The following is a 22079-nucleotide window of genomic DNA, read 5'->3' as shown; positions in this document are numbered from 1 at the left end:
TATTTAATATCATACATGACATTTCGGGTATGAAAAAACTCTGCGCCTGATGGCTGCCGCGTTTGCTAACAGTGGACTAAAAACGAATTTGTGTTACGACTTCCCAGCAGGATTTGGCAATGTTTATTCAAAATTAAACATAGTTTTTGCGCTGATTCATAACCATGAATGAAACATGGATACATTTCTATACATCAGAGTCCAGGCAACAGTCGGGGTTTCTGCGGGGGTGAAAGTGCTCCGAAACATCCGAAAATGCAACAATGGACGGGAAGGGTTATGCCCCCCGTATTTTGGGATGAATATAGAGTAATATTCATTGACTATCTTGAAAAGGTAAATCCATAACTGGCGCATATTATTCATCATTATTGGATCGTTTGAAAATTGAAATCGCAAAAAACTGCCGTATTTGAAGAAGTAAAAAATTATCTATCATCACGACAATGCGCCTGCTCATTCATCGTTAGTTGCGCAAGCAAAATTGTACAAAATCAGGTTTGAACAGGTTCCTCAGCCACCGTATTCGCCAGACCTGGCCCTCAGCGACTTCTCCCTGTTTCCAAATCTGAAGAAATGGTTGACCGGTAAGCGATTTTATTCAAATGAGGAACTCAGCTGAAACAGAGTTCTATTTTGGAGAGCTTCCGAAGGACTACTTTTTGGACGGGGTAAAAAAGTTAGAAAATCGGACTCGCTGTATCAACTTAAAAGGAATGTATTTTGAAAAGTAAAACCGAATTTGACTAAAAAAATGTTTTCTTGTTTCACTTATTCCAAACTTTTTGATCCACCTAGTATGTAAAATGTGACTATCATTTGTATAAATAAAAAGCGTAATTTTAGTTCCGACAATTTATGTATAAATATTACCTATGACTGGATTTAGTCCCAAAGTTGTATACATTCCCAGTTACTTTTTTTGAGAATATACATGAAAATATTTTTAGTTATGCTGAAATGGCTTTTTGAATTATATTTTATGAATATGGCACTTCTTATCCCTGTTTCATGTATTGCCCCTCAAAAATGCATTTGCAGTTTTCATTCTTTTCTCTATATCATCCCTTAAGTAACAACACCGCGTAAGTCATTGTTGTTATTTTTACTGGACGGTGAAAAAACTGCTTAATTTATTGAAAACCTCAACTAAATTACTTAAAATGGAATGTTTATCCATACACTGTCCCCTATTAAAAACTAAATCTAATTCCTTTTCAATTCAATAAAATAATCAGTTTTTATCGCTCTCCTGTAAAAATGACATACGCGGTGTTGTTACTTAAGGAACGATGTTGTCATGATCGTAGAAAGACACAGGTGATTTTCTCCAACTTTACATGAGAGCGGTTTAATTTTTTTTTTGCTCATTGGGCCTTACTCATAAACTTAGTATAAATGTATGCCTAGGCATAGTGGTAGAATACGGATGAGAATAGCACCATTGTTATGGTGGTAGAATAAGGATGGTATTCCCATCCTTATTTTACCAATATGCAGGTTTATAAGGCCCTTTGTCATAACTCGATAAGTACAAAAAAGTATATCCCTTGGTATTTGGGTCAGTTACAAATATATTTTTCATACCCCAAATATAAAGCATTTTCAAGATCAAATATAAAAGAATGTCGATGTCGCGTTTTTCACACACCTGCCGTTGTTCTATGATCGCAACTATATTCGTAATTAGAAAAAAAGAACAGTATTATTTTAAAATTATCTGTTTATTTATTTACAACAGTGTTCACATTCCACAGTACAAAAGTTATGAAAATTTCTTACAATAATAAAATTAATACTGGCTTATAAAAATAAAAGTACATAGATAAAAATGTTTTTTTTATTCATACAGTAAGAACATAATTAAATATATTGGCAATTATTCTGGCAACTTTTAGGTTAAAATATGAAAGTAAAAAGGAGCATCAAGATGAATGTTTATACTTTTTTTGGGTATTATAAGAATTAATTTTATTTTATGTTTGAATGTAAAAAAAAAGTTATGCAATGCTCTGTTGCAAAAAAAATACAAAACTGGAATTCAAGACTTTTGTTGGAAATATAACTTTCATAGGTAAAAAAAATGCAACTATTGTACAAAACAAATCTTCCAAATTAGGTATTGAAGTAAGGTGTGAGCTTTCGAAAAAATTGTTTTTAAAGAAATTTGGATTCATCTTTTTTTACAAAAAATCAATCAGATAACATTTGTTCTTATGCTGAACAATGAAAAATTCAAGCATAATGTGTTATTTACTTCAGCAGCAGAAAGTAGGTCTGCTCCTGAAGTATATGTATAGAAATGTAAATCAATAAATGATTATCAACTAATAAAATTGATAGTAGTAAGTGTTACACTTTCAGTAATGTAATAATTAAGATTGAAATAAAACCCAGTTTAGGGCAAAATAGTATACATAGTGATGCAGACGATAACAAATAGGCACTTGTGAAAACAATCATGTATTTATTGTACATAAAAATGCGTAACAAAACTATGTTATAAATAACCCTGATAAAAATGAAGGATTTTCAAAAATGCTTGATTTATGTGCCTTCAATTTATGTTAAGTAGTAAATGCCGGGATACTAAAAGAGTATGCTTGTAGGTATACAAAAAGTCATAGTAATTTAGGTAACTTTAAACCTAATTGCGGAGGCAACTACTTACTGCAATATCTTAATATAAAAATGAACTTAAAGCAATGTAAGGCTTGTGTTGGACACATACAATACACAAATTTGTGAGTATAAAGTAAACCTGTAAAATATATAATAAATAAAACAATGAAATGAGGTATGTCACTACACTAATAAAATTACAGATATCAATTTTAACATTCTAAAAATAGAAAAATTAAGTATGATATTAGAAATTTATAAAATATTAAGTATTTTTATTTTTAAGGGATTCATTTACAGTGATGAGCAGCATTGTGTGTATCATCTCGTGACACATTATGTATGACTTATTTATTATTAAGAACTAATATTTGTAACGTGGGCTAATTTACATATAATTTACGTACTCTGCCGCGACATTCTTAAGTACCTTTAGTATTGCAGTACAAAGATAATGTACCTACATTTTTAAATATTATCATAGACACTAAAGAAATAAACTACATAAATAAATATGGTGATCCAAATAAAAAAGCAATAATCACATGAATTTTTTTTTTTTTAAATGATTTTAAGTACTTAAAAAAATGTGAACTATTTTATTAAAGTTTTATACATAAAATTAAACTAAAAATTCAATTTACGAATCAATTTATAAACACTAGCTACATTGTATAATTACTAAAACAAATAATTAAATGGTATAAATATATTATTTAAAACTTTTCAAAATCCTGTTGGGTATAATATCACAATAAAATCATACACATAATAATTGATAAACAGTTGAATAATATGTAGCAAAATGTTATCTTGCATTCATTTAAGTACATATTTATGAACATTGTACTAGAAATGTATAAATCCGGCAATGTAAATAAAATATTAAATGAACTAGGTACTTTTTATCCCCAAAAATTAACAAGAAGTTTCTGGTTTAACAAACACAGTTGTGTAGATTTAATTGACAAGACCAGCATCCTTAGCCATCATATAGAAAATGGAGTTTTTATCCTGAAGCAACTTGGTGGGAGAGTCCAACTCAGCAAGGCGACCCTTGTCCAGAACTAACACGCGGTTAGAGTCCATGATAGTATTAAGTCGGTGAGCGATAGTAAGCACTGTGCAGTTAGAAAATTCTGTCCTGATTGTGCGCTGAAAAAATAATAATCACAATGTAAAGTTTAGGTTTGTCCCCCTCGTGGCCTTACAACGGTCAGCCCGTTTGCTAACCGTGCAAAAGGTCTCGGGTTCGATTCCCAATATGGTTGACATGAAATATTTATTTTGAAAGGTAATTTGACACTAGAATATTTCAGCTTCTGGACTAGCACCTAGAGCGTAAGAATGATCATCCTTATGCACCATTAGGTTTGGACAGAATCAGTCAGATTTTTTTGCCATCCCCTTTGCTCTAGACGTGAAAAAGAAGCAGAAAGCCTATTAGGAGTAAATCTGTACACTGAGTTGAAATAAAAGTAAACTAGTAACCTGTATAAGGTCATCAGTTTCCAGGTCTACAGCCGCGGTGGCCTCGTCCAGAACAAGAAGTTGTGTCTTGCGAAGCAAAGCTCTTGCGAGACATACCAACTGACGCTGTCCTACAGACAAGTTCTCTCCTCCTTCACTTACGACGTGGTTGAGACCAGCTGCTAAACCTGGAACCATAATTCACAATGGAGAATTGTTATTTCTTATTGTTTTAAAGAAAATTTTTACACTAATCTAATTTTCAATAGGGCCTTATGTATTGCACAAAATATTACAAGGTGGATTAGTATCTATTTATATATTTAAAACATACATATTTATCTAATACATAAAATAACAATATCAGACACGATTTAACACAAATTTTTGTAAGCAAAGATAAATATTGATTAGGGATCAGAACGGCGTAACAAGTTTTAAATTTAAAGCAAACCAGTTAATCAGTAACGTCATATGACATGAATTCTACACTTACCCTTAACAAATGTCTTAAGATGGGCATGTTCTAAAGCCCTCCAAACCTCATCATCCGTGAAGGAGGAGAACGGATCCAGGTTTGTGCGCAGAGAGCCAGAGAACAAGACGGGGTCCTGAGGGATGATAGTGATACGAGAGCGCAAGGCGTGAAGCCCCAAAGTGGAAATATCCACCCCATCGATCAGTATCCGTCCGCTGAAAGCTTCCACAATCCTGCAAAGATTAACGATAATTAAGTTGCAAAAGGAATCATCTGCAGCATAAATTTAATTATTCTTTTGTCCACCTGCTGATGGAGCAGTTAGTGTTTGGCTACCATATGTGATGCTTCGGGTTTAATATGAAAATATCACTTTTCTTTTTACATTTTTAAGTGGTAAAGGTCTATAAAATATTGTCCAGTAAAAAAAAATTGTTTTACTAATTATTAGTAGCATAAAAGATAGTATGTTTAAATTTGTAATTTTGCATTCCGCAAAAATGGTAATTCCTTCGGCCACGCCCCTAATACATCACGATTTGCGTTTATTTGTTCCTAGCCATTGAATTTTGTTTAGAACATTATCACGAATCTTGACAATACAACAACTAAGGCCAAACACGTCGCGTTTTTATACGAACATATTTTTATTGAATTTATTTTTTACATTTATGTATGAAAACATTTTTCCATAATATCAATATTGATTTTGAAAACACAATTAATAATTCTAAATCCATTTCATACATTTTAATCGGTATTCATAGTATGTGATATTTCCCTACTCTCGACAGGTTGACATGAAATATTTATATTAATTTAATATAGAAATAAAAGAAGAGTGATACTTTAACTCCACAAATTTGGAAAAACCAATGACCAGTTTCATCGCTTTCGCGACATCTTCGAGACTGGGACCTTTATTATAAAATTTAACGTATTTATACAAAACAGTAAGGATAGAGAATTCAAAAGATGTCACGAAAGTGATGAAACCGGTCACTGGTTTCCAAATTTGTGGATTGAATATACTTGTATCACTTATATTTTATTTCTATAATAAATTACAATGAACTTCCATCAAGAATTTTCGCTTACAAACATTAATGTTTTGGAATATTTATTTTTACTGTAATATTTCACTCTTCCTAGACTGGAAACTGAGTGCACAGCATATCGGGCCTTCATTTCGCGAAGGATTCACAAAATTATATTCACACTATATTATTTTAGAACTAAAACTGTTGACCCTTTTGCTAGGCACATTAAAGCGCAAGGACTTGTCTTGCCTTCATGTAACAAATTATGGATATAATCAGTGATTGGTATGGTATATCAGTGCAGATCTTAAGTCCAATTAGGTGTAGAAAGAGATGAGAGATGAGAGACAGAGGTAATTAATTTAGTAAACAATAAGTATTTGTTATGACATTGTCCGCATTTACACAAAACTAAAAATAGAATTATAACACATTCAAACGGTTAACCACTCGAATGGCAAACTAGCATGATGCAAATGTACCCCAACTGTCGACCATTTTGCCTGAACGCACTGATTTTATAATATTTTTTTGCGATCATAATTTTTACTAAAATAAACACCTCTAAGACTTGAGTTCATTTTGGAGCACTCCTACTTTTGGAAAGCACAGATCCTTCCAGATGTAGATACAGATATTTTTATAAACTAAACATAAATATATAGAAGAAAGTTTAATTGAATACATTTAACCACGTTATTTTAAAACGTATTAATGCCAATTAAAAATATAATGCAAATTTTACATCAAAACGGAACATAATCACTGATGGATTGCAATTCTTGGTTGGCTAATGATATAAAATGGGCAAAAAACCTTTAGTCTATGGCATTCATTTTCAAATCAATCTACGCTTGTGCTAATTTGTAAAAAATAGAAATTTATGATATGGTGATATCATGTATTATATATTTCGAAAATCTTTATGAAATTTGCTATAATCTGACATAAAAAATTTGTTAATTGTTAAATACTTTTTACAAAAAAGCCTATGTTGAATTTATTCTGCAAATCTAACTTTATTTTAGTAAAATTCACAAAATACTGACAATGGTGGTGATTGTATTACTTTAATCAATTCCTAAATACAACCAATAATGAAAAATATGTACATTTTATTACCTTTCTGGAAAAACTAAATGTTGAAATTGCGATCTGTTGAATGTGGATCATTGGTTTTCAGCACTCTCATGACACCAACAATGTTGTTCAATGACTGGTTTTAATTTATTTATTCAAACATAATACTATAACAAAAAAAATAAGGCAAATTTTGCTTGAAGATTTTGAAGCGCGGATCTCGGTTACGGCAATGGACGGGTACCGAAATTGGCAGCCGAGATCTACGTTCCGGCATTTAAGCATTTCTTCCATCACTTTCATTTTACAGTATATATTTTAATGTAGATTATGATGTAAGGATTTATACCTGAAAAGAGCGATGGTGAGTGTACTCTTGCCAGCACCCGTGCGTCCAACAATGCCGACCTTCTCCCCCGGACGCAGCTCACAAGAGATGCCGTGTAGGACGGGTTCTGTATTGACGCGATAGCGCATAACCAACTTGTCAAAAGTTACGCGACCTTCCGCTGGCCAACCTGTCTTGGGAGTAGTTTGAGAGATCTCCCAAGGTGCTTCCTAGAAATTATATAAACCATTGTACAAATTTTGAAATAAAATACTGAATTTAAACCTAGGGGATTTTAGAAACTTGCATGTGGATATATTCATGCCAGTCATCATAGATATTTTTTTTCTTCTGTCGTTCCTTAGTTCTGAGTTCTAGTTCTGGTCGTGATCATTGGTACTCTCACCAGCCATTCCATTGAGAAAGCGTCTCCACTCTTCACCGCTCTGCGCCCTCTCCACAGCTCTATATAGGGTTGCCCGTGACATTGTTTTCACCTTGTCGATCCATCGAGCTGCAGCTCTGCCTCTGCTTCTTCGTCCTGGCACACTGCCCGTGATTATTATTTTCTCCAGATTTTCTGGGTCACGTCTAGCTATGTGTACAAAGAACTGCAGAATACGTTGGCAGCATATGGCCGATAGGCGAACTTTTAAGCGTTGAGTTACTGAAGTATAGAGACATTTGTTCTTCTGGCTGTCCATGGTATACTCGGCATTCGACGCCAACACCACATCTAGAAGGCATATATTCTTTCCTGCTTACGTGTTTTAACTGTTCAAGTTTCTGCGCCATATAAGAATGTTGGGAACACAAGCGTACGCACTATGAACATTTTAGTTTTTTTTGAGATGCCCCGATCTTGCCAAATTTTGGTCAGTCAAGTCATGGTATTTTTTGCGATTAGGATGCGTCTTTTAATTTCTGATATGCATGCACCGCCCGCAGAGATGGATGAGCCTAAATAAACAAAATCTTGCACTGGTCTTGGATTCTATTTGATGATTGTAGCATATTGGCTCTGTCAACGATCTTGAGCTTCGTTTTAGTTCTGTTTATTTCCAACCCATATTTGCGACTTTCTGCTGCTACTCGAGCCAATATATCTGCCGTTTCCAGCTTGTCTTTAGCAAGTAATGTGGTATCATCTGCAAATCTGAGGTTAGGCAATTACCAATTTTGAATTCTCCTTTCCAACCTTCCAGTGCTCTTCTCATTATGTACAAGTTGAATAAAGATGGAGATAGAATACATCCTTGGCAGACTCCCTTTTCTGTGCTGAAATTTGTCAACAAACACACAGTTGTTCACATTTAAATTATTAATCAGTGATATTAAGAGAATTGGAACTCCTATATCTCTGAGAGTTTTTAAGTCTATAAAACACATGACAACAGGGGTATTGAATTCTCTGCTTTTTTCGATAATCTGTCGTACATTCATTATCTGTTCACGAGTGCCTTTACCCTTTATGAATCCCGCTTGTTCATCGGGAATCTGTAAGTCATCATAGATAAATTCAGGTTAAAAGAATTGTAGAAATACAAAGGTGAAGAACGTAAACATAAACGGAGGTGAAGAACAGCGAATGCTGTGTATCAAATGGTCACTTAGATCAGTAAAATCAGTCAGTATGAGTCAGATCAGGATAATCCATGTAAATGCCTAGATTTTCATATTAAGATACCTATCCATTGAATCAACGTATTTTTTTTAATAAACAGAGAAATCAATATTTTTCTATTGGTTGAATGGTGATTTCTGTCCCTTGTTTGTCAAATTATTTCATGAATTGTTACCATCTTGTAGTAATTACATTATTCTCAGATTCATTCATAGAAATGAAGACAATGGGTAATTATAAAATTATGTATTCACAATCGACTTTCATAAAATTATTACAAAAATGAGTTATTTTACCTTAATCTGCATAAATGTAAATCTTACATTTATACATTTGAAAAAATATATTTTAAGCACCCTCAGTGGGCTTTTACTTTTTTTTTATGAATACGTAAGTAGGTGTATATATTTTTTGATTGCGAAGTACATACAAAATAAACAAATACAAATGGAAAAAAAATGAACACTAAAAATAATGGGATTAGAACAAAAAATGGCTTAATGACAGAATAAATTATTCCGCGGTTAATAAATTTTGATACTGAGCAGCAAAAGATTACAACAGAGCTAAATTCATTGCAAGATTATGTAGTCTCTGAATAGGCAAGTGAATATAATAATTAGTCCTAATTTTGTTAACATAAAATAGCGCTGCCTGTATTTATTTGCTGCGTACGAGTTTTAGAAACATTAAATTGTAGGGTAATTACTACAACTAGGTAACTACAAAATCTGCATTTTTGAGTTACCCACTAAAAACACATATTTGCATCTTCCTTCGTGTATGCTACAAATAGTCAAGTCGTGATTCATTAAAATCATATTATGATGTTTTGAATGCACGACTCGCCTATTGGTAGCATTCATGGAGGTGGATAAAAAAACTAGTTGCAGTGGGTAACTCACAAATGCTGATTTTGAAGTTACCTATTTGTAGTTATTACCCTGCCAAACGTTATGAGATTTGTTAAATCAAGGAAGCTCAACCAGTCATAATTTAAAATTGTATATAAAATCATCAAATCACTGATTGTTCTTCTACTAGATAATGTTTTTAAATTAAGTTGAAATGAATATTAATGAATTATAATTGATTTGCTCGAGGGGAAATTGATAGTTTAAAGAATATTAAGAATTTTATAAATATAAGTTATTACATCATTACAATGGAATTCCACCGAGAATTGTCAATAAACAACTCAAATCAAAGTAAATAATTTTTAGGAATTATATGTAGATGGAAGATAAATGTTTAATACTCGTGTAAGTTTTATTTTAATTGGGTAGTTAAATTACCTGGGCAGTTTCACCATACTCCTTAATTCTTTCCACAGCAACAATGTTAGTTTCAACCTCGGATGTCATTCTCACTAGCCAGTTAAGTGTTTGAGTAATCTAAAATTACAATAAGATGGAATAATAATTGTATGGAACATAAAACGACATAGCCTAAATTAGGAGCGGAATATAATTAGTTACCTGAAGAGCATAGCTCACAGACAAACCCACGAGTCCAGGATTGATTGTGTCTCTTCCGATAACAGCAAACAGCGCAGAGAACAAGATTATCAAATTACCAATCATTTCAAGCCTTACAGCTAACCAGCGGTTTGCTATAATACTGGGATAGTAACAAACTTGATTATAGTCAACTTTTGCTTCAGATTCTGAGATAAATCTGAAATATGTCAGTAAAAACATTATTGTATACATCAGTAGGGATATGTTAGATAAACTATATAAAATGTAGGCTTGATTTCTTTCCTGTTTTATCAATTAAAATTTTAACTAATAATCATAATAGTGTAATAAATAAATAGGTAGTTATTTAAGGTAACACAATATTAAATACTGTAACTTAGAGGATAAAACATGAGAGTGCACTTTTTGCCGTTTTGAAGTTAAAACTGCAGAAATTATTGCAATTAGCTATTTTATTAGTGAATAAAACACTGAAGTCCATTTTTGTCATAAAAACGCCTTTTTAAGTTGAAATAAAAATCTGTCCACTTTGTTTTAAAGCAAAAAAACATTGGTAGTCCCGGATATGCTCTATTTTAATGTCGACAGTGGAATGGAAAAAGTTACTCAACCACGTTGCTACATGTAATTTAGTAACTTTTTCCTTTCCACTGTTGATATGTATTATTATTATCAAAGTAATCATTGTTTTACATTGAAAGTTTTTATAGATTGAACCTATCTCATTTGGTTCAAAAGTTATGATTTTTTGGAAATTGCACAATTACAAAATCTTGTTTCCTGTATAGTTTATCCTTTAAGGTACATATACATTCTATCATTATAAGTGGGACTTCCAAATTTAGAGTGTATGTTATAATATTTGATTACGTTTATCAACTAACCTTCCTTGAATGTCATAAGCCCGAATAGTAGATGCTCCGGTGATACTTTCCCCAAAGTGAGAATATATGGGTGATCTAGATACAGACTCCAGGCGTTTCAGTTGTCTGGATGTGGCCACATAAAACCTTTGTATAAAGTAGTAAACAATACCTATCGGTATGATTACTGCAATAAATACAGGTGTAGAAATACTGATTACTACAAGAGTACCAGCAACCTGAAAGTTCACATCAATAATTCATATTAAGATCGACAAATTATATTATAATATAAAAACATCGCAAAATCATGTAAAATAATTTATAAATTCAGAGTATTCATTATTCTGTGTCTAAAAAGGATATTTGCATGTAAATTAAATTGGAATTATGGTATGAGTACTTTGTTTTTATAATTACACAATTTAAAAAATATATTTTATGAAACTGTACGTAATATTATTTAAATTATAATAACAGAAATACTAATTTCAGTTTTTTCCACTTCACTTCAGAAAATGACCTAATTATCTCAAACAAGGACATGGCTAGAACGCGCATTGGAAGGAGCTATTAATCTGCAGCCTCTGTTATAGTTTTTACAAAATTTAAATACGTTAGATTTAAATAGGTTAATTAATTTTATTTAAACTTGTTTACTATCATAACTATATAAATCATCAAACCTCTGCTTTCAATTGTATATAACGTAAGAATTTGTTTAGTCTCCCACCAGGCTGACGAATCCCAGTCACTGGTGAAAATTATAAATAAACGTGGAAAAAACTGAATTTAATAATATAATTAAAACGCAGTTCCACCAGGAAATATCAGTAGAGAAACTCAATCTATTAATATTGTTTCAATATAAATACATTCTTTCAAGGAAATTACATAAAAACATTAGAAAAATATTCATAACATTATTGTATTGAGAATAACACCATTACGGAATAACATGCATTATAACGCGTGGGGTAAATAAAATGACTAATGATACAAACATTCATTATTAAAAACTAAACAATAATATGGAAAAAACTAATTTCTAGACATAGAGTGTATGTTTGAATGACAATATTTTTAATTTCAATTATAATTTTAATACAAAGTATTGATCAAATTATTATTGTAAGATCTTTTTATTTATTTATTTTATTTTTACACCTTAAAATAGTACACACACAAAACATAATATTATGGGTGTTCTTATATAACATATATATCACAATCTTTTCAATTGTTTTAGAAGTTTTTTGTTTTGTTTAATGAAGTATTTTTTATGAAAAAATATCAAAATAATTTGTAAAATATTCTTACATAATAATTAAGTCCTAAATATTATGCAAAATTAAGAAGTATTAGTTATGTTTGATTACATCATTTTAATAACCAAAATGGATTTCTGAATTTGAAAGCATTTACTAATTAATTTGGTGATAAACAATACATAAAAAAGCACAGAAAGCTTGTAAATATTATTTTTTATTTTTTTTATAAAAACAAGCTGTTAATAATAAAAGAGGTTGAAAAATAATAAGCCCTTAGTGCCAAAAACACACGACAATAATATATAACAAAGGCTTTTAAATACACAAATTCGGAGATATTTAATTAAATTTTATCAAATAGTGGAATGGTAGAATTTCATATTAAAAAAACTATAGGGTTTTTCAATTAGCGCGGATAGATTTTGATGGCCCGTGGCGGCCATTTTGTTTTGATGACATCTGTCAAATATTTTTTTTTATTATTCAGTTACTTATGCCAAATCACCATGGCAAGTGACTCAATTGAACAGGACATTCAAATGATAAAATTTTATTATCAAAATGAGTGTTCATTAGTGCAAACGTTGTGCACATTGCGCCCATTTTACGGTAAACGTGGTAGCCCTTCAAAGCCAACTTTTCAACGTTTGGTGGCCAAATTTGAGACGGCTGGTTTGGTAATCAATCAGCCAACACCCGTACGTTCAAGGAACGCAAGATCGGCCGAGAACATCGCCGCTGTCCGTGAAAGTGTACAGCAGAACCTGAGGCAGTCGATTCCTCGCTGTGTACAAGAACTTGGCCTTTTGCAGACTTCAACTTGGCGAATATTGCATCAGGACTTAGGCCTACACCCGTACAAGATCCAACTGACCCAGGAGCTCTAATTTCATGACCATAGATAACGCCGTTTGTTCGCTGACTGGGCTTCAAATAGTTTGGAAGACGACCTGAATTTTTGCTGAAAAATAATTTTTAGCAACGAGGCGCATTTTTGGATGAATGGCTGTGTTAGCAAGCAAAATAGCCGTATATGGGACGACACCAACCCACGCGAGGTTCACCAGGTGATAATGCATCCTCAAAAAGTTACAGTTTGGTGTGGATTTTGGGCCGGAGGCGTCATTGGTCCGTACTTATTCGAAAATGACATTGGTGAGGCAGTCACCGTCAACGGCGAGCACTACAGAACGATGATAACCAGTTTCTTATGGCCCAAATTGAGCCATATGGACCTAGACGACATGTGGTTCCAGCAGGATGGCGCTACGTTCCTCCCAGCGGACGCCACGATTGACATTCTGCATGAACGATTTGATGGTAAGGTTATCTCTCGCAGGGGTGATCTGAATTGACCACCAAGGTCATGCGATTTGACCCCCCTAGACTTTTCTTGTGGGGTTTCTTGAAGTCACAGGTCTATGTAAATAAACCACAATCAACTGATGCCCTAAAAGTGAACATAACACAGGCTATCGCTCAAATTCAGCCAGATCAACGCGGAAGAGTCATAGAAAATAGGACCACTCGGATCCGTGGCACCGTAAGAAGCCGAGACGGGCATTTAAACAATGTCATAATTCACACTTAATGGCACATATAAAAAAATAATTTTGTTAATACCTTACATACAACTTGTTTTATTTCATTTCAACATCTACCCGCCATTATTGAAAAACCCTTTAGCTAAAAAGGAGTATGTAAGAAAATTAAAATTTAAAATGGAATGTTGAAAATATTTTTCAGCATTTCTTACCTACATCAATAAAAATTTCAGCTCTTTTACTTTCTCAACAAATGAAAAAACATAATGGCTAGGATTTAATAAAGCTTTTTAGTTTGAATAAAAGTTAAGTGTAAAAACAAATAACAATAAAAATAGCTTAAAACACTATTATTTATATATAACTCATTTCACCTTTCAAGGGTTTTGAAACTAATGTAGCTCGGATATAACTCACAAAAAAAGAAAACTGTGTCTAAGACAATGTAACCAGAAAAAGGTTTGTTGTATGGCACTCGAGAGTTATTATTTGACAACAGAATATTACCTCATTAATGCAAAAGATACAATCGCTTATTTCAAACGGAAGTGAATTATCCATAACGTCGATATCCTTTGAGAACCTAGAGAGGATGCGTCCAACGGGAGTGGTATCGAAGAAATGAAGAGGAGCCCTTAGGATGCCTTTAACGAGGATCTCGTGCATTGTTCGGGTGGCAAGCAAACATCCCAGGATCGGCGATAAATCCGCCCCGATGGACCCCAGAGCTGTAACCATCACCCGTCCTCATTGTCACGTCAATACATTCACTCTCCACACCTTCCTCTACCATATTACGATCCACCATTGGACATGCGGACATTCGGTATATTAGATCATGCAATAAATTAACTATAGAAATAAAAAATGGGATTATTCATGCACATTTAAAATTACGGATGAAGAGTTTTACTCCTTCCACCATTTGTCATAATTGGTAGGCACATATATAGGTATATATTTAAAAAAAACTGTTCTTGGTCGGTTAGAGCATTCAGATCTCTTTTAATTTTTAATAAATAATTCAAATGAGTTTCCACCAAGAACTTTGGTTTTCAGCTGTTTTTTTCTACTTGCTTCCTAAAAAGATTATAACTATAACCATCTGTAGAATAGTACTTGCACTATTTGCTTGTTGGGTTTTGCGCAAATGGTATGATTCGCAGTATACATACATACATATTTTAAAAATTGTAATAATTTATCTAAACCTAGGGCTAATTTGCAAAATGAAAATGTTTGCGTATTTACCAAACTGACTTCAATGTGGTCATTACGAACATCAACGGACTGAGAGTCCCCGTGTGACAGGCGTCAACGGGGCCGAGCGGCCCTTACTGGGGACTAAAAGCGACCTTGGTATGTGTAAGTAAAATACCGTCACTTTCAGGGGATGGTCTTTGCCATAAAGAGGAATTTAGAATAAGGTATATTAAAAAATATTTTAAAAAACCCATATGTCTATGTTGAATTTGTTATAAGCAGCACAGTCCACACCTACATGCGGTCAGGGAGGCCTTATATGTGGCGGGAGAGAGACAGATAGATCGGGCAAGTAATGCTCGCTCTCCTCCCGCGCTATGATTGGTCGGCCAACTCACATTTACCTGCTAATGGCCGGGCGGTGTGGACTACTTTATTGCATAGCCAAATAATAAATCAGTTGATCACTACTACGTTTAAATTAATGAACGGTGGAGGGGTGGTGACGGTCCTGGCTTCCGATCTGACTTGTTTCTTACAGTTTACTAATATACCCTATCGCCGTCAGAATTGGGAAACTTAGATTGAGGGTGACACGAATTGACTATATATACTTAGGTTGCTTTGATGGCGATAGGGAAATTGAAGGCAGTCAACGTAATTTCAATTAAAAAATGCAAATCTTTTGTAAACAAAGAATTTTAGAAAAAAAAATGACCTTGGACTAAAATTGTTTTTGCAATGTGCGCATTTGAAAACAAGACCTTTAAAACGAATCCGGGTAAGTGGGTGGATCAATGATGTTTCAAGGTTGACAGGCGCCGTGGTGCAGTTGGTTAGACGGCTAGCTGTGAGACTGGCGTCGCGGGTTTGATTCCCACCAGTTGCAAGAAAGAAATCCAAGAAAGATTTTTTTCTCAATTGGTCTGGGTGTTGTGGTGTATTTTTTATCGCTTCCTTCCATATCCCCTCTTTCCTACCTGCTGACAAGCCTTCAAAATAGAGGCTTAGCGGGTTATTCCTTTAAAAAAAAAAAATCACTACTACATGTTTGATTCATCTCTCGGCTCTTCCCTTCACCGATACCTACTAAGCCTCGAGAACTTCACTTGCCCTTTGGATTTGACTAGTGGACTTCTTATCCAATAGACCCAGGCTGCTGCGATTTCTTCTGGATTTAAAAAATCCTTTTCAGGACTACTGTCGATTTGGATTTAGATAGAGCTTAGTCGCCGATAGTCGCATTTCCCTGTGAAAAGGGCATCCTGGCGATTGTGGTGGATCTGCTATGTCGTCGGTAGCACGTCCGCTACAGTGGTAGTAAATTGCTCATTCGTCTCTCCTGTTTACTCTTCACATAATCTTAACTTAAATTTCCCAGTTTAAATGACATATTGTTTATCGGCGTGTTTATACAAAACTATAAAACCATGAGTGAATATGAAATTTAAAAAACTGAACCAATTTGAAAGTTTAATGAAGAATAAAAATTGCTGCATAAAATCCCCATTCCCAAGACACACAAAAACCATTATTACTTTCACGTACCCTGAATGAACCCAAAATGGATTGCCGTAAATCTAGTGGGATCTTGTTGTCCAAGTAATCAATGTCAAATGAGAATCTAGATATTATTCTGCCTACGGGTGTTGTATCAAAGAAAGACATGGGTCTTCGCAAAACACAATCCAGAAGGTAAGAGTGCATACTATTGGACGATTTCAGTGCGCCTGTAGCCAACAGAATACATCCATTGTAAAACGCCAGTGCTGGAAAAATATGGTAATATTGTCATTTTAAATAATGATATTGCACCCTTATCTAATCTAAGTATCATCATTACCAACAGCCTATTATGCCAACGATTATTAAGGACAAACTCATTTATAAGTACAACACAATGGAATGCAAAATACCATTTTAATTTATACCAGTATACAAGAGCAATTAGTGTATTAGATAAATTATCATATTTTAGTTTCATACTATTAATATATACAAATCTTTTAAACAGAAATCTGAATTATGTAGTTATTAACTCTTTTATGAACATGAGAAAGGCCAGAAGATGAGTTCAGAAATGAATAAGACATTGGTTATTATTATGTTTCATCAAAATAAGGAATGACATGAAATTTATATTTATTACACAACTCAAATTTGATTCACTGGAAATAAAAACATAGAATAATCTAGACATTCTAGATAATCTAGACCATCAATTATAAAAAATACATATGATACCCATCATGCATGAATTTATTTAGTAAAAAAATATTTCATGCAAATAATGAAACATGCAATACAATGTAATGATAGCACAGTGCACTAAACATAAATAATTATTATACAAAGATCACTGCCCAGATCGAAGGTAGAAAAACTGTCGATTTATTTATGCATGGTAGAAAACATATTCACATATTATTTAATTTCATAAATCTTGCAACCTCATATCTGAATTATCTATTCAGTAAGTTACACTATGAACATAGAAAAAATATGAAGAAAATGATTAATTACAGAAAAAAAACAACACTAAAATAATATATAAAATATATTTTTTAAGGGTCCTGAAGAGCGGAATATTCTTGCTTAGTCTTGGCATCGGATGCAGAAATGCCAAAATTACTTTCTCAATGTCATCAAATACTCTTTGCCCCCAGTTTATACCCCGTCAGGCAAATCTGAGCATTCTTCATTCAGCAAAAACGTGGAATCCATTACAATGCCTGTGATATCAAATATAGTTTGATCTGTTGAACTGCATCCATAGTCGTTCTAGTGTGCTTTATTTATATTTCATTCATATTTTACACATGTGTAAATTTAAAGAAAATGCACAACATAAACTCTATTCTAATGTGACTGCAGTGGGAAAATCTTCTAGCGATAATATTTGACAATACACACACTTATGTTTCATCACTGTTGTTTGATATTGTGTGGGTCTGTTGGATCAAATGCTATTACAAGCCGAGTTCAATTTAATAAGCAGTATTTTGAAAAATATTTAAGTAGTATCTGAATACAACAACGTCCCAACTCAGGACAGGACTTCGGCCCCATGGAGTTGGGACTTGTGTCTCAATAAATGTAAATGAAATGATTACTGTGATTCAACAAATAAATCAAATAAATTTATACAAGCTGGGACGTTTACAGCTGCATAACATATTAATTTCCTTGGCATTTTTTTTAAATGTGTAAAGGTTGTCTCAGGCAAAGAAAGAATAATTATATCAGCATTGTAACTTATATGGTTCATACAGTCCTCTCTGTTGTCTTATAATCATCGTATAGAATCATTCGTCCATACAAATATTAAAATGATCTGGTGACATCGGTCTACCTTGTCACATGTTTCTCCAGCATTCTATATTTTTCAGTAACAAATCTCATCTTTTAAAGTGCATTGACTATGCTTGTCTCTTCATATGTTCCTATCAATATTTTTTTTCCGCAATTTTTACAGCGTTATACATGGTTGAATGCTGTCCTCAGGTCCAAGACGCAGGTATGCAAGCGGAAATGTATATTTTCACATTTATATTTCGTCAGATTTATGGCACAAGCTTGTAACTACAATTTAAAAAAAAAAAAATATATAACTGGCATCAAACAATCTTCGTTTAAAAAGTAAATTAAAATATTTCTTCATTTATAAATACAAAAAATTATGTTTTCTAATATTCATCTTGCGGTTTTATAAATTGTTGATCTGGGATGAGCTTTTAACTCGCAATATCTCACAACTAGTAAAATGTTAATTACCAACTTGTTCCAGAAACCCGGCGATTTATTACAAGAAATTTAATTTTTCAACAAATAAATATTTGAAAAAACCATAAAAACTCTATAAATATTGAAGTAGCATTACATTTTGGTTCAAGATTTTATTATTCAAATGATATTCATAGTAATTGTAATGATTTAAATGATATTTATAGTAAATTATATTTTCCTTTAAGCTTTATTGCGGATTTATGTATTTTGGAAAAAATAATATTATGTGCAGTTTCAGTTTTAATTTCACTTTCCACCATAAAATTCATACAAAAATAAGATTAAATACAGTAGACACACAAAGCATTTAAATTAAACAATCATAATTCCAATCTAATTACGCAGCTTTCTTATAAATTAAATAGAAAAATTAGAACAACACAAATCACTAAATTTTCATATTTCAAATTAACATATTAAAAAAAACTAAAATGAACACAGAATAAACTGGACAGAATTTTTGGGTCAACTTAGAAACAGCTAATTAGAGTAAAATTTACTACTGGCTGAGATATGTTTTTCAACAGTAAATTATGGCATAAAAAATAGGGAGTTTTCTTTATTGTATATTACTCGAATCTCAGATGGAATTAAATACAAGAAAATATTGAAAAGATTTTAAAAGCATCTTTACCTTAAAAGCGATATAAATAGTTTTGCAGTTTGAATAATTCGAATTTTAAGAAGAAAGCTCGGACAAATAAATGAAATGTGCACTTTAGCATCCTACCGCAAAAAAGCACGAAACCCATCCACGTAGAGTCATGGGTAAGACATTATCCAATACGTCCACATCTTTGCTAAACCTGTTGAGTATTCTTCCCACGGGGGTGACATCAAAGAAGGAAGTTGAAGGAGCTCGCAGGATTGACTTCAGCATCAACTCGTGCAGTAAAGCAGCAGCATCCAAGGTGCCCAAGTACAGGGCCAGAGAAGATATGGACACCGTCACCACTGATACACAATGCTAATTTATTCACTTTACATTTACTAATTATTAACTGTTAAAACACTGTCACTGGCTGGAAATACAGTAAATTCAAGCTGATTCGGACTCCAGATACATGTTTTTTATTGCTCAAAAATATCATAACATATAAAGTTAAATTATACACATCCAAGTTGATGTGTAGTAAAAACTCAAAGATCAATAAATATATCATTTCAATTAGTAATTTTAGAGAACTTTATATAAAGAAGAATAATAACAAGCTAAACTATATACATGTAATTATTGATTGTTCAATAATTTGCATTATTATAGTCAGAACAAACATGTGCTTACTGTATTAATACACTTTTCAATCATCTTTCCCTTCACAAAAATAAATACGTAGAAAAATTGTGCGTTTTAAACATAGGCAAAATAGTAAATGTTACATTGTATCGCAAGGGACCTAGACTGCTATATTGCTTCTCAAAGAGATTCTCCATCTCTGTTGATAATTGGACTGCTAACAAACAAAACTTTAATTTCATGTCCATTTAGGTTTCGTATTTCTGAAGCATGTTATTTTCAATTCATGTAATTTTTAAAATTTAATAAAGCATTTGTCAATTATTTTGCTAAAGAAATAATAAAATGAACTGCATACCTTTGGTCTAAATAATCTTTGATAGTTCTTGGAAATAATAATGTACCTACTCTTATAATTATTTATAATATGTATTTTAGATAATGTTCTTGCAATAAGTTTTAGATTTAAAAAAACTAAGAGAAGAATTGATAGAAAGAATAGGAAATGTGGAGACAGATATAACTATTAAATTTTTTAAACAACTGCCCTCAAATTGTTCAAATAAAAAAAAACTGATAATTCCTAAATTCACCGAACTGACTGTCTTCTACACAAATCTGGCTTCACTGACTGCTAAATTTGATTTGCTGCTTTTGGAAATTTCCAAACGTAAACCAAAGTTTATTCTTATAACTGAAGCTCACTTAAAACCCAAAATAAGTGATAGTGTTGTCACTATAATGGGATACACATTATTCAGACACCATAGACTCGGTGACAAGAAATGGGGAGGTGTAGCCATCTATATATCCACTAGTCATCAAAACACTCCCATCTTATCAAAACTAAACCCTACATATAATAAGGGAAAAGTAGAAGCGCTATGGTTGGATATTCAGTATGGAAATTTCCAATTCTTACTAGCCGCCAGATATCGCCCCACCCACTACTCACTAGAGGAATCTGACATTGGACTATTTAACACCATTCAAAATGCTACTAATAAAGGAACTACCTTATTAATAGGAAATTTTAATTAGCCAGACATAAAGTGGCCACTGAGGAAACTCCATGGATATAATGCTCTACATGAAAAATTTATTGAAATGTATGAAAAATTCTTATCTTTATCAAATTGTAAATAACATTACATGCAAACGAAATGACCAGGAATCACTCCTCAAACTCATTATGAGCATTGATGAAAACTTATGCACAAATGTAGAATAGCATCCAAATATAGGAAAAAGTGACCACTCAGTACAGAAGAGAACAACTTAGGTGACATTGTCACAGCTCATTGTGATGTGGCTAACATCTTTGCAAAGCAGTTTGAAAAATCTTATATCCGAGAACCAGACGGACCGATTCCAGGAATATTATCACTGAGAGTGCAAAACTGAATAGAAAATATTGAATTTACGCAAGAAATCGGGTATTAATTCCTTTAGGTACTAAAATCCTTTGAGGATACTACCTCTATGGGGCCAGATGAGATTCCAGCTATCCTTCTAAAGAGATGTTCTACAGAAGTGTGCGAGCAGCTTGCGTAAATAATGACTCTCATTTTAAAATGGAAAACTGCCGCCAAACTGAAAAGAGGCCATTGTTACTCCCATCTATAAAAAAGGGGACAAGCTTTCTGCTGTTAACTACAGACCCATAAGTCTTACAAGTATAGTATGTAAGGCTATGGAGAAAATAATTGTCAATAACATTATAGGATTCCTTTCGCAAGAAAATATTATAGTAGAAGAGCAACAGGGATTTTTGCCAAAACGGTCAACAGTGATAAATCTCCTATCCTGTGTGGATACTTGGACTCAAGAGTGGAACGAACGTCATCCTACAGATGTCATATATCTTTATTACGAGAAAGCTTTTGATCGAGTACCAATAAAACAACTTGTGTCTAAATTAGAACATTTTGGTATCCGTGGAAAACTCTTGGGTTGGATCGAGGATTTCTCGAATAATAGAACATTTCGAGTGAGAGTTGGGGAGGATCTCTCACACTCTCTCACAGTTCTGAGCGGGGTGAGGTGCCTTGG

At 32.9% G+C, this 22079-nt stretch overlaps 1 protein-coding gene across 5 annotated transcripts in view; it reads right to left on the bottom strand.

Annotated features, from left to right (window-relative positions):
• Positions 1–3172: 3172 nt before the first annotated feature.
• MRP (Multidrug-Resistance like Protein 1) overlaps positions 3173–22079 on the bottom strand; it is a 68479-nt gene continuing 49572 nt past the window's right edge. For 2 of the 5 annotated variants that reach the window (XM_088224109.1, XM_088224129.1), the window contains 8 exons: positions 14309–14529; positions 11008–11225; positions 10121–10319; positions 9938–10036; positions 7040–7248; positions 4589–4803; positions 4114–4280; positions 3173–3777 (listed from right to left, as the gene is read on the bottom strand). In XM_088224109.1, the coding sequence (XP_088080235.1) occupies positions 3583–3777; positions 4114–4280; positions 4589–4803; positions 7040–7248; positions 9938–10036; positions 10121–10319; positions 11008–11225; positions 14309–14529 (1523 nt within the window). In that variant the 3' untranslated portion in view covers positions 3173–3582. Of the gene's footprint in view, positions 3778–4113; positions 4281–4588; positions 4804–7039; positions 7249–9937; positions 10037–10120; positions 10320–11007; positions 11226–14308; positions 14530–16552; positions 16774–19520; positions 19745–22079 lie in introns of those variants that run through there. The other 3 variants (XM_088224101.1, XM_088224118.1, XM_088224126.1) reach the window with 3 other exon arrangements.

This window comes from Micrasema longulum, unplaced genomic scaffold (genome assembly GCF_059751315.1).
Source record: "Micrasema longulum isolate JH-2025_06_02 unplaced genomic scaffold, ASM5975131v1 h1tg000030l, whole genome shotgun sequence".
In the NCBI taxonomy this organism is placed as follows: domain Eukaryota; kingdom Metazoa; phylum Arthropoda; class Insecta; order Trichoptera; family Brachycentridae; genus Micrasema; species Micrasema longulum.
This window is presented reverse-complemented; position numbering and strand designations above follow the sequence as displayed.